The sequence below is a fragment of the Solea solea genome, chromosome 14 (genome assembly GCF_958295425.1).
Source record: "Solea solea chromosome 14, fSolSol10.1, whole genome shotgun sequence".
Taxonomy (NCBI): domain Eukaryota; kingdom Metazoa; phylum Chordata; class Actinopteri; order Pleuronectiformes; family Soleidae; genus Solea; species Solea solea.
The window spans coordinates 18469154-18483392 of record NC_081147.1 but is presented as its reverse complement, the minus strand read 5'-3'; the positions used below and the strand labels follow the sequence as shown (position 1 = coordinate 18483392).

Sequence of the window (14239 nt, the reverse complement as noted above, 5' to 3'; positions counted from 1 at the left end):
AGTAGGAGAGGATGTTGATGGCGATGTTATTATAGCCATAGTCAGTCATGGATCAGATAATCCACAAATGTTTTCTTCTCAACTTTAAGGCTTAAAAGTCTAGAACATAAGAAACATCCAGGGAATGTGACTTGGACTGGCAGCCACAGATTGAAAATATAAAATAAACATATGAATAAGACACAAGATTTTTGTCCCTCCCTGTGTATACAAGCATACAAAAGGAAGGTACAAGATGTACTTTATGGCACTACAACAAATATTCATGTGAAACTGGATGAACGGGTCATCTGAAGGATTTGAGAGCAACTAAGTTTAGCATTTAAAGTATGAATATTTGCTATATTATGTGGCTCTAAATTGTGATTTTAATATAATATATTAAAAATATGCAATGAATACAGGCATTCTCAATATTGTTGACAATGCTTGAATATGCACTAGATTATGTTACTTTAATGATTTAAATATATACATACATAATTCTAAAGGAATATACTGGTGATGGGTGAGTTTAATCTTGAAACGGTTTCGATTAATAAAAAAAAAAAAAGGATCCTGGATTGTGCAGATGTCGTTGTAAAAGACCATTTTAAATGTTGGCTTTTGTACTTAAACGGTTTGGATGACGTGGAATACGATGCAGTGCACTCGTGCTTTCGCTGCCTGAATGTAGGATTGGTCAGACGTGGAAATCCGGGACAAATGGTGCACACTGACTGGAGCCTGAAGATGACGTGTAATCCATTCATACGTAGTTCACATATAATCTTTATTAACAGTCGAATAAAAGTATATATATGTATATATATATGGGATTTATGGGAAAGTCTAGTTAAGTTTTTAATAACTTCATTATATTTGGTGTGTTGTGGCGGCTCTTACTTTTTAACGATCTTTGGCGCAGACTGAAATGGGCGGAGTCAAGCGGGAGCATAATCAATATGGCCTCCTTCACAGAGAGGTAAGACAAAGCACATCCGTTCTTTCATCTCGAATGTCGTCTATCTGACTCGTTTGCAGTGGTGGGGAAGCCGGCTACTGTCACTCTGGGTGAATACTCAACACATATGAAGGAAAATGTAACATTTCGGGGGGTTTGACGGTCGCCATGACGGAAACATATAGCAAAAGACGAGCTCCCCTTCAGTTGACTTAGCGGCTTGACAGGCAGCAAGCAGCCTGTTAGCACGTTGTCTTAAAAGTCTCCTAAAGGTGGACATGTAACAAACGTCGCTGTCAGACACGTGTTAGTACACGCACAGATAAACGAATACACACTACTGCTGCCAGGTTTGTGTCAGTGTCGTTTTCTTGTAATTTCCCCAGAACGTCTTTAGCCTGCGAGCTAGCTAGGATTAGCAGATGCGTTAGCTAATTCCGTCGCTTGGCTTCATGTCTAAGCACATTACATCGCCGGACTTTGACAGAGCAGTCTTAAGTCTCTTCCTGTGTTATTTAAGGGAAGCACGAGTCTTTTTTCGATTGTTTAAAATTGACATAATGTAGTTGCAGCTGTGTGAGGAAACGGGAAGTGGTTTACTGTCCTCTTTCCTTTAACATGTGTTTGCCCACGTACTGAGCGAGTGAGAGCGAAATCAATGTCTCACTGTGCGTTTGTGTGTATAGCTCCTGTCTTATCTATATAATGTAGTTAGACAACGACATTACTCAACCAAATGTGATTGTGAAACATTGAATTGGAGAGGTGAGTAGTTTGACTAGAGGTAATTTATGCCAGTCATCCCAAATATGTTTAGTTCGTCAAAAAAGGGTTTTAGTTGTTTTACATTGCATGCCAACAATAATATGGTGACAGATTTATTGAAAATATCAATTGGAAATGGCTGCTTTAATTATAAAAAAATGCTCTTCTTGCAATTTATGGTCACAGGCAATAATTTATTGTTATTATTAATAATATTATATTATTAATAACCTTAAGTGGCAGGAGTGAAACTGGTTGTAGGACTGTGTGGTCCTTTTTGTAAATTGAGTATATTGCTTTTCAGCCAAAATATGCCGATATGAAGTTTCTGTTCACATCGCCTAGCCCTGCTTGGTTGTAGCAAGTGAATTTTGGAGTTCAGCAAGTTGTACTGACAATGTCTGTATGTTTTTTATGCATTTATGCTATGTGATTGGCTGACAAGATTATTGTGAGAACGTATACTTGAACAGGTGTACCTTAAGTCTTTGAGTACATTGTTGGTTTTGCTATTTTCAAGTAATATTAACTGTAGAAAATGATTGTGAAAAAGTTAGTAATAGTTGTACTGTGCACAAAAACTTTCCATTGTAAATTGGATCACAGTGTTTTATCATCATTAGAAAGTGATTCCCAATATGAAAACACTGGTTGAAATTGTTTGCTTCATTCCCTTTGTAGGATGGCATCTGCCTTCATACTGTGGCTGGCTGTGTGCCTCAGTGGGTCGTGGGCTGTGGACAGGGGCAACTTTAAGACCTGTGATCAGAGTGCCTTCTGCAAGTGAGTGCAAGATGAGGGAAACCATAATACTTGAACTTCTTAAAGTCAATATTTCCAAATAAAAAATGTTTGTCTTAAAATTGAAATAGGCGTCAGCGAGCCTTGAAGCCCGCTGAGTCTCCATATCGAGCCCTTCTGGAGACCATGGAGCTGACCAACACTAGACTCACCCTGCAACTCATCAATGACAACAACAAGGTTAGTCACGCTTAAGGGCAAGTTATATCGGTACAGTTCGGTCTCATTGGGATCAGACCTACTGGAACTAGAAAACTTCCACAACTACCCAGTGTGCCATATTCTTTCTTGTCTCTTCAGTCTCATTCTCTCATCTCCTCCTTCACCCCCACCTTTTAGAATCAAGACTAATGCAAAATAAGTGTAATAAACTTTGAATCTATTTGCCGATTTCTGATTAGGGGTTATAAGAAAAAATGTAATTCACATGCACCTTCCTTTGGTTCTCCCGGATGTCTCCCCCCTTTCCTCCCCCTTTTCTCATCTTTTGTCTCCCTTTCCACTTCTTTCTGTTTTTGGTTCTCAGGTGCGTCTACTGCTTGAGCTCTACCGTCTCCAGGGAAACATCACAAGGGTGAAGATTAATGAGCTGAAGCCACTAAAGCCTCGCTATGAGGTCCCAGACGTGCTCATCAGGGAGCCACCTACTGAGCCGTAAGTCTCCCACCAGAGTTACTGTGATGTGGGTGGGTGAGTGAGTGGAGGTTTTGAAAGTGGCGGTCTGAATAAGACTTGATGAGCAATCTCTCAGCTTGTACACATACTACACTGAGGAAAATTTATACTGTCTTTATTGTACATCACATATTGTCATATATAGTATTCTAGTATTTCTATTATAACATTACATGTCATTTCGCAGACGCTTTTATCCAAAGCGACTTACAATGGAATGGAGTACAATCAGCCAGGGTTGGAGTCGAACTTGCGACCATGATGTCATTTGCACACAGGGTACCGGTCTTAACCACTGAGCCACTCCACCCCCTATATTTTTTATAAAGCTATATTTTGCCTTTTGCCACTTGAAAAAGAGCTATCATTTTCAGATAATTGTTTTTGGTTTAATCTTTCCATTTCACTTCAGACTTCAAACCTGGAACTTTAGTTGGGTTGATGACAGCATACATAACTTTAAAGTTAATAATTGACTAATTGTGGTTTTTGTTCTCACTCCTCCAAAAAAAGAGAATTCCACCTTGATTCTCATGTCCTCTCTACCTCCTCTCTCTGCCTCAGCCTGTCTCTGTTGTCTCAGGATGAGAATGGGGTGGTGCTGTCCCTGGGGGCAGAGTCTCAGAGGGTTATTGTTAGCGCCCGTCCCTTCCGACTGGACATCATGGAAGGACGTGAAGTGCTGATGTCACTGAACTCGCGTGGCTTGCTAGCTTTTGAGCACCTGAGGATGCGCAAGGACACGTGAGAAACCACCCATACACACACCTTCACAAATGCGAGAGCTCTCTTTTAATCCATGGTCTCACTTAGTGGATGATTTATATTTTTGTTCCCATGAAATGGTTTGTTTTTGAGTACTGTCTCTGACTCGTTGTTCTGTCCTCTTCTCCCTATCATCCTAGTTTCTCCTATAAAGTAACTAGCACAGTGGCTAGTGTGTGGGATAATATCAAGAGGGTATTCTCTAGGTAAAGTCCATTAAGATTTGTAAGTGTGTATTCTGTTCCTGTTTCAATGCTGCCAGTAGTGACATAAAATTTAGGGACTCCCATCACACCAAGTACTGTATTTATCCTCAAATAAATGTGAGTGAGAGTGAAACAGAGGGGTGTGGCTGAGAGTGTGAATGGCGGTGTTTGATTTGATCCAGAATTAAGGGATTAGACTATCCCTGACTGTTACTGTCCTGGAAATTTTGATGGATCATGTAAACAGTGACAGACATTAAATATGCTGATTATGTTTTCTATTTATTTCATGAAACAAAGAAAAAAATCATCCTGATCATCAAAAAAACCATATTCAATGCAATATGTCCCTGCAGGCTCTGCTTTAGGCTTTGTAATGATTTTACTATACACATCTCTACTATTACTAAATCACACACACACCTATTGTGTCACTGAGGCAGCTCGTCTTATAAACTGATTCTAACACTGAAACTGCATGACTGACCCAGTTTCACTCGTTATTAGTTATGTTGACTGATATCTTAAGCTGTGCTTGTTCAGTTAATGAAGAGTGCTAACCGTAGAAGTAGTCAAACCATGCTAGTCCTGAGTACAGGTTTTAGAGCACAGATGGATTTCTGCTTTCACACACAGATACTTAATGCATTTACTAGGGCTGAACAAGTAATAGGTTTTAAATGGAAATAACATTTTCATACTACGCAGTTGGCAAACGGCGGCGACTGCAAATTCTTTACTGCAAAACTTTATTGTTCCCTATTTTATGCCAATTTTAAAAATGCAGTATGTTAATGTTACAGCCAAATAAGTTCTCGTCCAAGCATTAGAGTGTATTGGTTAGTATTCTTATGGTATATTGTTTTAAATCTATAACACAGTAAATATTACTTGACCTAAACATTTGTATTCCAAATATAATGGCAATATATCTGAAAAATTGCAAGTTAATATTTTCCTAATTTGTTCAGCCCTAGCCTTTAGGGCATTGTTATCCACTTCCCAAACCCATCAGCAACATCTCTGTCTTTGTGGTTATGTTTCTGCAATTTCCAGAATTTAAGAATTTTCTTTACCAGGGAACATTTCACCATGATGTAGCCTGCTTCCTTCCTTTTGAGCTGTAAGAAATTGTAAAACAAAAAAACAAGCCTTTGTCACTGACTCTTGCATGTGTGTTGCTAAAGCTTCAAAAACATTTGCAGTTCAAGGCTTGTGTGAAGGGTCCTTGGTGCTACACCATGGCCTGGAATACACCTTGGTATATGTTGGGTCTTCTGGGCATCAGTTGGTTCTTTATTTAAAGAGCCTTAAAGCAGTTACATGCTGCCTTCAGAGCTTCTGTCTCACGAGGCCTAAGTCATAATAGCCACAAGGTAGGGAATTGCTCAGTCCCTTTATCATTAAAGTTTAGTCAATCAAGACCTTGTCAGAGTACTTGTTAGTTGTGAATGTCAAGTCAGGGGGCAGACTTCAACCTCCCTCTTTTTGTGTCCTTTTCTATCATAATTAAATCATACTCTCGTCAGTTTATTTTCACAAAAAGTTGATTTTTTTTTTTTGTACTGTTGTTGGGAGTGATGCTCATTTCTTTTTCCTGTGTCCCTTCCTTGCCTCTGCCTCTATTCTCTGTGCCATGGAGCAGTCAAGCTGAGCCGGAAGCTGAGAATAAAGAAGAGGCTGATCCAACTAACCAAGCTGAGGTACAGCTTCTTCCTCTTCCACTCATTATTTTGAAGACACAAGTTTGTACTTATCTTATTACTGATATTCCTGTTTTTGTGTCAGGTGGCAAAAGAAGAAGACGAGAAAGTAGATGATGGGATGTGGGAGGAAACCTTTAAATCACACTCAGACAGCAAACCTAATGGTAAGTCTGTGCATGTGTGTTAAAGTATTTTAAGAGCAATTTAATTCTTTGTCTTCTCGATCTGAATATTGGCTGTTCTCACCCTACAGGCCCATCTGCTGTAAGTTTAGACTTTTCACTGCCAGGGGTGGAGCATGTATATGGCATCCCAGAACATGCAGACACCCTCAGGCTCAAAACAACAGAGTGAGTAGCAACAACATGTCATATTACAAAGAGAATTGAAGTTGAGTTTTCCCCCACATTGGTTGGTACATACATGTAGTGTGCACTGCCCTGGATCAAGCCTGTATGTGTGTGTGTGTTCCAGTAATGGAGATCCATATCGGCTCTACAACCTGGATGTGTTCCAGTATGAGCTGTATAATCCCATGGCACTGTATGGGGCTGTTCCTGTTATGTTGGCCCACAACGCCCAGCGGACCACTGGCATCTTCTGGCTCAATGCTGCTGAAACCTGGGTGGACATCAGCTCCAACACAGCTGGAAAGGTATTTCTTATCCACTGCACATATTTTAACATAGCCAGGGTCCTTCTTTAGGAGATGAGGAACTTTTGACTGCAGGAACTTGAATTTATCTGCTTTGTCTCTCCACAGACCGTGTTTGGGAAAATGCTGGATTATGTTCAGGGCTCCAGTGAGACACCACAGACGGATGTGCGTTGGATATCTGAAAGTGGCATCATCGACGTCTTCATTATGCTTGGACCAACAGCCAAAGATGTTTTCTCTCAGTACGCCTCCCTTACAGGTAGGAAATTATGACATTACTGCTATTTACATAAGTCATTTTAGACAAAGGTAATAGTCCTAGTAATCTCTGCCATCACCCAGAAATTGCAAATATGTTTGTGCTCCCTAATAATAATTTATATTAATGTGTAATATCAAAAATAGTTTGACTTATTTTGAAAATAAATCAATGACTTGACTGTAACAAGTGGAAAAGATGATTTACAATTGATTCATTATTTTTAAACCTTCACTTTTCAAATCATATGTGTAAATAATGAACAGATTTAAATGTACTAACAAATTCTATGTTGAGGCATTTATTCTATCTATTCCTCTGTCATACCTTAGGCACCCAGTCTTTTCCTCCCCTGTCTTCCCTGGCTTACCACCAGTGCCGCTGGAACTATAATGACCAAGAAGATGTGAAAGCGGTCGATATGGGCTTTGATGAGCACGACATCCCCTATGACTTCATCTGGCTTGATATTGAGCACACGGATGGGAAGCGCTACTTCACCTGGGATCCGCACAAGTTTGCGACACCAAAGGAAATGCTGCAGGGTCTCGTGGACAAGAAACGCAAGGTACACATCATGATAAATAATTGAGCGCCACTGTACCATCACTCATTAGGTGGGTGGGCATTTTAGATTTTGGAAACCCAGACATTTTGAAAAAGTTTTCAAATGTTGCATTCAATTTTAGAATTATTGCATATTTAGTAAAAAAGTAGATGATGCAAATGAGTAGCAGGATGTTTTAGAAATCACCTGACTGAAGCATCCTTACTTCTGTACTGTATGGATTGATAAGAATCCCCAACATTTCTCACCTTTAGTGCTAGAATGAATGGTGATCCAACTTCCAATAGTCTCTTTACAGCAGTTAAAATATGTGCTTAATTTGGATGGAAACCTTACTAGTGTTAACCTCCCATGTTAAATTTCTTAGTCTGTCAAGACTCTCCTCTGAATTTCCTGTTCAAAAATATTTCTTTCCTAATAGATGGTGGCCATTGTGGACCCTCATATCAAAGTAGACAGCAGCTACAAGATCCATAATGAAATCCGTTCTCGGGGTTACTATATCAAGAATAAAGATGGTGGGGACTATGAGGGCTGGTGCTGGCCTGGTAAGAGACGGACCACTTTACATCATTCACTAGAAAGTGCATGACTAATGATGTACAAATATCAAAAAAAAATTCTATATCGTTTGAGTAACATTACATTACAACTGATATATATCTGTCCTCCCTGTCACTACTTTCTCTTGGGAATATGTGATGTTTTTTAGGTAGTGCCGGTTATCCAGACTTCACCCGTGCAGACATGAGGTCCTGGTGGGCCAGCATGTTTGCCTATGATCAGTATGAGGTCAGTGTGAAGACCACCTTAAAGACTTTTCTGTAGTAATAAACAGACACTCTTATAAACATGACACCACACCTGCTTTTAAAATCTTTGTTCAAATAAGTATCAATGGCTTTTTCTCTGCAACACTCAGTGGCATTGCCATATTTCAAATGTTCTGCCATTGGCCACTGTCTTACCCCACAATCTAGTCAGGCTTTGAGACATTAACAAAGTCTGTCCTCTTTCCAGGGCTCTATGGAGAACCTTTACACATGGAATGATATGAATGAACCATCGGTCTTCAATGGGCCTGAGGTCACTATGCACAAGGATGCAACACATGGAGACTGGGAACACCGAGATGTGCACAACCTCTATGGCTTCTATGTGGTGAGTGCACACCCTTTATAGCTTATCGTGCATAACAAAATCAGAATAGTGATTTGGTGAATTTTAGAGAAGAATGACCTGGATGAATAAGAATCCTCAGACAAATGACATTTTTGTTACCATTTTCCTGCAATGGGAAAATAAATAAATCTGTATATTTTTCCAAAGAGACGTCAAGCCTTAAAAATTGGATGTTTCTCAAGTCAGTCCCCAAAATAGCCACTATAATCCGCTCATTTGTACAACCTGCAGCAAATGGCCACAGCGGAAGGTCAGATCCAGCGATCCGGAGGGGTTGAGCGGCCGTTTGTCCTGACCAGAGCCTTCTTTGCAGGGTCACAGCGCTATGGTGAGTCCTTCACTAATTTTACTTTTAATTCTACACATAACCATATTTTATTTTTCTCTTATCCTGGAAACACTTAAATAATAATTAACTTTTGCTGTACATTGAATTTGGGACATAGGTCATTTAATTTGTTTATACATTTGAAATCATCATTTACCTTCATATTTAAAAGCTGAAATTGAATGTTGCCATTAAAAAGAAATTATATTGATTATTTTCTTGATGGAGGCTATTGTAGGGTAAAGTTTTGATCATGTCTTTTTATTGTCTGTAGGTGCTGTGTGGACAGGAGACAACGCAGCTGAGTGGGACCATCTGAAGATCTCTATCCCCATGTGTCTGAGTCTGGGTTTGGTTGGAATCTCTTTCTGTGGTGGTGAGTTTTTAATCAAAAACTTTGTCGGATCTTATAATATAGACATAGAATTTCATAGTCATCATTATTTATGTTGCTGCCCTTATATTTAAGTACCCATCAAAAGTATTTGTCTATATTTTTTTATTATTGTACAGGTTTACATTTGTATTGTTCAGAGTGGGAAATTTGTGATTGGAGAGGTTATTTTGTTTCACTGCACCTGTATTAAATCACACAATTTCCCTTATCTGTTCCAGCTAAAATCTCAACACATTTTTGTTTTGTTTCTTCAAGTTAAAATTTTGATGCCCAGATCTGACCAACTTGTTCCCTTCTTTGTCTCTGTAGCTGACGTTGGTGGCTTTTTCAAGACGCCCAGCAGCGAGTTGCTTGTGCGTTGGTACCAGACAGGGGCGTATCAGCCATTCTTCAGAGCCCATGCCCACCTGGACACACCTCGCCGTGAGCCTTGGCTGTTTGGTCCTGAAAACACTGCATTGATCCGTGAGGCTGTGCGCCAACGCTACACCCTACTACCCTACTGGTACCTGCAGTTCTACCATACACACCGCACTGGAGAGCCTGTCATGAGGTGAGGAGAGAGTGGGCAGGATTATGTATTGGTCTCTTTACTGCATAGTAGCCTGAAGTGGAAAACCATTAACATTGTTTGCATATATTGAATTTAAATGATCTTGTGTTGTGTTGATACTTCAGTAGAGAATATTTGACTTTTTTATTAACAAAATGTAATAAAAAAAAAAACCTTGAAAAGCTGATTGATATAATTCATGTCATTGATTAGACGCCCTGCACATCTCGTGTCTCAACATGTGACTGAACAGTTCATAAAGTATAGCTGTATTAATAGTTGCATGTAATTACACATTACAAATGGAAACAGAAAAATCAAATAATGCATCCTGTGACCTGTATTTTAGCTTCACATAATATTTCAAGACACAGCATAAAATGAGGGGTTAGCTTGACTTCACCACAAAGGGCATTAACTTAACATTACATATCGTAGGTGTAAAGTATTCCATCTTGTCTCGTTGGCCACAGGATGGAAATGTAATTTTCCTTCTTCTCTGTTGCAGACCTCTGTGGGTGGAGTATCCTCAGGATCCTGCTACTTTCGCACTTGATGACGAGTTTCTGATTGGTAAGACCCAAAACAAATTGTTTTCTTCCGTTCCTCCTGTTATTGATCACATCCACCTGAGAATCTTTGCTATGCGGTGCAAAAACATATGTAATATTTTTGTAGGTGTATGTAAGACCAGTTGCGATACAAGAGAAGCAGCACTGCAAACGCAGTTGAAAACACTGTTAGTTCTCACTGAAGTTATTGAACTGTTTCACAGGGAGAGACTTGTTAGTGCACCCAGTTACTGAGGAAGGAGCCCGGGGAGTCACCGCCTACCTGCCTGGTAAAAACGAGGTAAGAGGAGGTTTTCTTAAAGTAACATTCTCTTTGGCCTGAACCTATAAACTTGATGGAAGGACATGATGTTATTATCATATGAGCATATTGATTAGTACTAAATAGTGTCAAATAGTCATATGTTGTTTTGATCCTTTTTTTTTTCCCCCTCATTAGGTCTGGTTTGATGTCAACACCTTCCAGAAGCACAACGGGGCCCAGAACCTTTACATTCCTGTCACCATGAATACTGTACGTTGCTCACAGATACACTGTATAGTCCTTTTACTCAACACTTCATCTGAGTGATATCATTTGGTGATAATTCATACTGAACAATTTTTTTTACATTCTAAATAAGTTCAGGTTTTAATATGAAGCTGTGTATCTTTTGTCAGATCCCTGTTTTCCAGCGTGGTGGCTCCATTATTCCCAGGAAGCTTAGAGTCCGCAGGTCCTCCACCTGCATGGAGCATGATCCCTATACTCTATATGTGGCTCTTAATCCCCAGGTAACTCAAACGTGTACACACACAGCTGTCGGCTCCTGCTTTTGTGACATGCCACATTCTTAGCAGGTAAATGTCATCCTTGACCTTTTGACCTTTTGTCCAACAGAGAACTGCCGAAGGTGAGCTCTACATAGACGACGGCCACACATTCAACTATGAAAAGAAGGAATTCGTCCACAGGAGGCTGTCGTTTGTCAGCAACATTCTCTCTTCTGTGTGAGTCATACATACTCCTCAAGTATCAAGTAAATTTCTTATTGTACTAAGTTAAGTTAGCACTGGGACTAAATTACATTGCTGGTAATGATGTTACTTTGTCATCAAGTGTATGACCATAAAGAATCTCGACTGTTTTCAGTCTGCCATACAGGTGTTACTTTACATTTCTACTTTCACTTAAATCCACGCTTCTGCTTGTTCCACAGTGACTTGGCTCCAGATGCCCAATTTACTACCCCATCCTGGATTGAACGTGTTGTAATACTGGGAGCTAGTAAGCCCAGCAAGGTTACCCTTAAAACTGCTGGTAAGTGTTGCACACACAATTTTATTTAAGGCTGAATGATTTTTGAGTAAAATTGTAATTTTGTCAATTTTCTGAATAATATTTACTTTGTTATAGATTTAAAACAAGATGGAGCAGCGTTACCATATGATATACCAGCATAAAATTGGCACAGAACAAACATGAACGATTAACTTTGATGCCTTTGTGATTTGCAATTTGCAATTTTGATTTAAAAACAAATTTAGTTAGTTCTCACAGGGTAATTCTAATGAATTTGTGTTGGAATACATGATTTCTTTACAAGCCTTTACTTCCCATGACACTTTAAAACTGCCTGCTTTCCTCTAAGACTGTCTCTATTGGTTTGTAGATGGTCAGGAGAGCCAGCTTGAATTCGACTTTGACTCCTCCATGTCTGTGTTGACGCTTCGCAAGCCCGGCATGAATGCAGGGGCAGACTGGACTGTGACTCTGAAATAAAGACGGAGATGGAGAGGAGAAATTGACTGAAAAGAAGAGGAGGGAGGGAGGGAAGGCACCGATACCAGGTTAACAACAGATGGACGACAGGATAACCACCATGGAAAACAAGGACAAACACAGTTAACATTTCTACACACACACACACAAACACACACACACACACACATACACACACACACGGATTTAGACCTGTTGGTTATAACGTTTTTGCCATGTCCCTCTTCCTTCTTTTCTGTCAGACTATAATGCCTAACAGAAAAGGTTACTAGTAGATAGATAATTTGTTTGTGATATTTTTTCAGAATGATAACAACTGAGCAACCAGAATTGGGTCCTTGTAATTAATATTTCGGGTTAAGAAAGAAAACATTCTAGCACTTTTTCTCTTTTATATTATGTTTCCATCCAGTCAATCTCAGAATGAAAATCACTGTGGCAGGGATTATTTGCCATTTAAACTATAAAGGTTGACACACTTGCTCCACCTGCTGGTGATTCCCTTGATTTGTTTTTGAATTGATACTGCTCATACATTCATTCCACTTTGCTTTTTTAAATTATGGGGCTTGAACACCAACAGTCTTTCTTATGGCTCTACACAAGCAGTGTTTTTTCCCCTTAAATGTTCTGAATAATATAAGTTTAAAAAACAAAACAAAAAAACCTTACCTTCTGACCAATTCCGACCACTTCATTCATTGTTTAGCCTCTCCCTGAATTCCTCAATGAACATTTTGTGTGCATGGAAATCACTTGTCATCATCTCTTTACTTGATCAGGTCATTCAGCTGCTGCACTGTGGGGAATTTCAGGTGTGGCAGTGGGAATTGTTGCAGAGAACTGAACCACTGATTGTGTGGATCACACCATTTTTTTTGTAGCTTTTTCTTGTTCACTAGAATATTTTAATGCACTTGAAGAGTAAAAACTTAAACATTGTATAGATTTTCATGTGTTTTTTTGATGTTGGAATTCTAATCCTTAAAATGTATGTCTCTTGCAAGTATCAGTTTATAACCTTCTGATTTACATGAAAATCAAACCTAAATACACACTGAGCACTCGTAAATATTCAAATGATTATTTAGAGACTCCAGTTTGTCCCATCTAGTCAAATGATCTGTCCATTATAGAGATTTCATATAATGTGTTGCTACAGTCTTGTTGGTGATGGCTTGAACTGGCGGATACTGAAGTGAAGGAACAGATATCATATGTACTTTAAAAGATGAGACAAAGTGAAAATAAAGTTGACCAAATGTGAATTTAAGTCACTAGTTCTGGCTAAATATTATTTCATTGTGACCTAATCCTTTACATTTGTTGATATACACTGTCGCTTCTTAAGACCCAGTTGGACGTTTGTTTGGATAATATTATGAATATTGGTGTGTGTGTGTGTGTGTGTTGAAAATGTTCCATTCAATAGGTTTGAAATAATCTATCACACTGTAGGTGATGTTTACAAAATCACTGTACTTTAATTCACTGTACAACAAATAACAATGTCCCCTTTATCAATACATATTGACTTTAGCTGACGATTTCCTGTTACGTCAAATATTTTTGAGTGTTCCCTTTGTATGTGTTCTTTGAGGTTCTTTTTAAGGAGCATTATGTTACAAAAATGACATGTTTTGCGCCTTGCCGCCAATGTATTTGGTGCTGTGTAAATGTGATGGCCTGTTGCTGGGGCCGTCAATGTCGCTGTAGATGTCGAGGCTGCTGCAGATGCTGAAGCAACTTGGGGTGCCGTAGTCGCCGGAGCCATAGTTGTGGGCCCCACAGTCTCTGAATCTGCAGTTGCCAGAGCCTTGGTTGATACAGTTGCTGTAGTTGCCACAGTTGCAGGAGGCACCACAGCCATGAACACAGCCTCCATGGTTGTATTTGTCACAATGACTGCAGGCAATGGTGCCATCACTGTAGCGTCCTTTCATTCCATGCTGCAGGTTTTTTAGTGTTTAAGTAAAGAGTTTTTTTAACTATTACACGAGGGCAAAAGCCACAGTGATAATGGCTGCTGGTCAAAAAGCCAATGTGACATTTGTAGACACTGTATCCTAAAAGATAGACAGGAAACGAGATTAAGAACT

At 39.4% G+C, this 14239-nt stretch overlaps 1 protein-coding gene across 4 annotated transcripts; it reads left to right on the top strand.

Moving 5' to 3' along the window:
* Positions 1-820: 820 nt before the first annotated feature.
* Positions 821-13413, top strand: ganabb (glucosidase II alpha subunit b). Of its 4 annotated transcripts, none has more exons than XM_058649212.1 (25): positions 821-964; positions 2390-2491; positions 2581-2689; positions 3036-3163; positions 3749-3928; positions 4090-4155; positions 5801-5858; positions 5944-6025; positions 6115-6211; positions 6336-6516; positions 6625-6778; positions 7111-7346; positions 7768-7894; positions 8059-8138; positions 8367-8507; positions 8760-8856; positions 9131-9232; positions 9563-9806; positions 10315-10379; positions 10582-10658; positions 10818-10892; positions 11039-11152; positions 11259-11368; positions 11578-11678; positions 12031-13413. In XM_058649212.1, the coding sequence occupies exons 1-25, from the start codon at positions 945-947 to the stop codon at positions 12138-12140; spliced, it is 2856 nt and encodes a 951-aa protein (XP_058505195.1). In that variant the 5' UTR covers positions 821-944; the 3' UTR covers positions 12141-13413. The 4 variants fall into 4 exon arrangements, with proteins under 4 accessions (XP_058505195.1, XP_058505199.1, XP_058505197.1 ...); XM_058649214.1 differs by lacking the exon at positions 821-964 and adding an exon at positions 968-1053; XM_058649215.1 differs by lacking the exon at positions 821-964 and adding an exon at positions 1274-1293.
* Positions 13414-14239: the final 826 nt, after the last annotated feature.

What these genes read in the sequence shown, in the direction of transcription:
- ganabb (XM_058649212.1), top strand. Translation starts at nt 945, where the DNA reads ATGGCCTCCTTCACAGAGAG. An exon ending in TCAGTACGCCTCCCTTACAG is followed by an intron (nt 6,779 to 7,110) that starts GTAGGAAATTAT and finishes GTCATACCTTAG; the next exon opens with GCACCCAGTCTTTTCCTCCC. An exon ending in TGATGACGAGTTTCTGATTG is followed by an intron (nt 10,380 to 10,581) that starts GTAAGACCCAAA and finishes ACTGTTTCACAG; the next exon opens with GGAGAGACTTGTTAGTGCAC.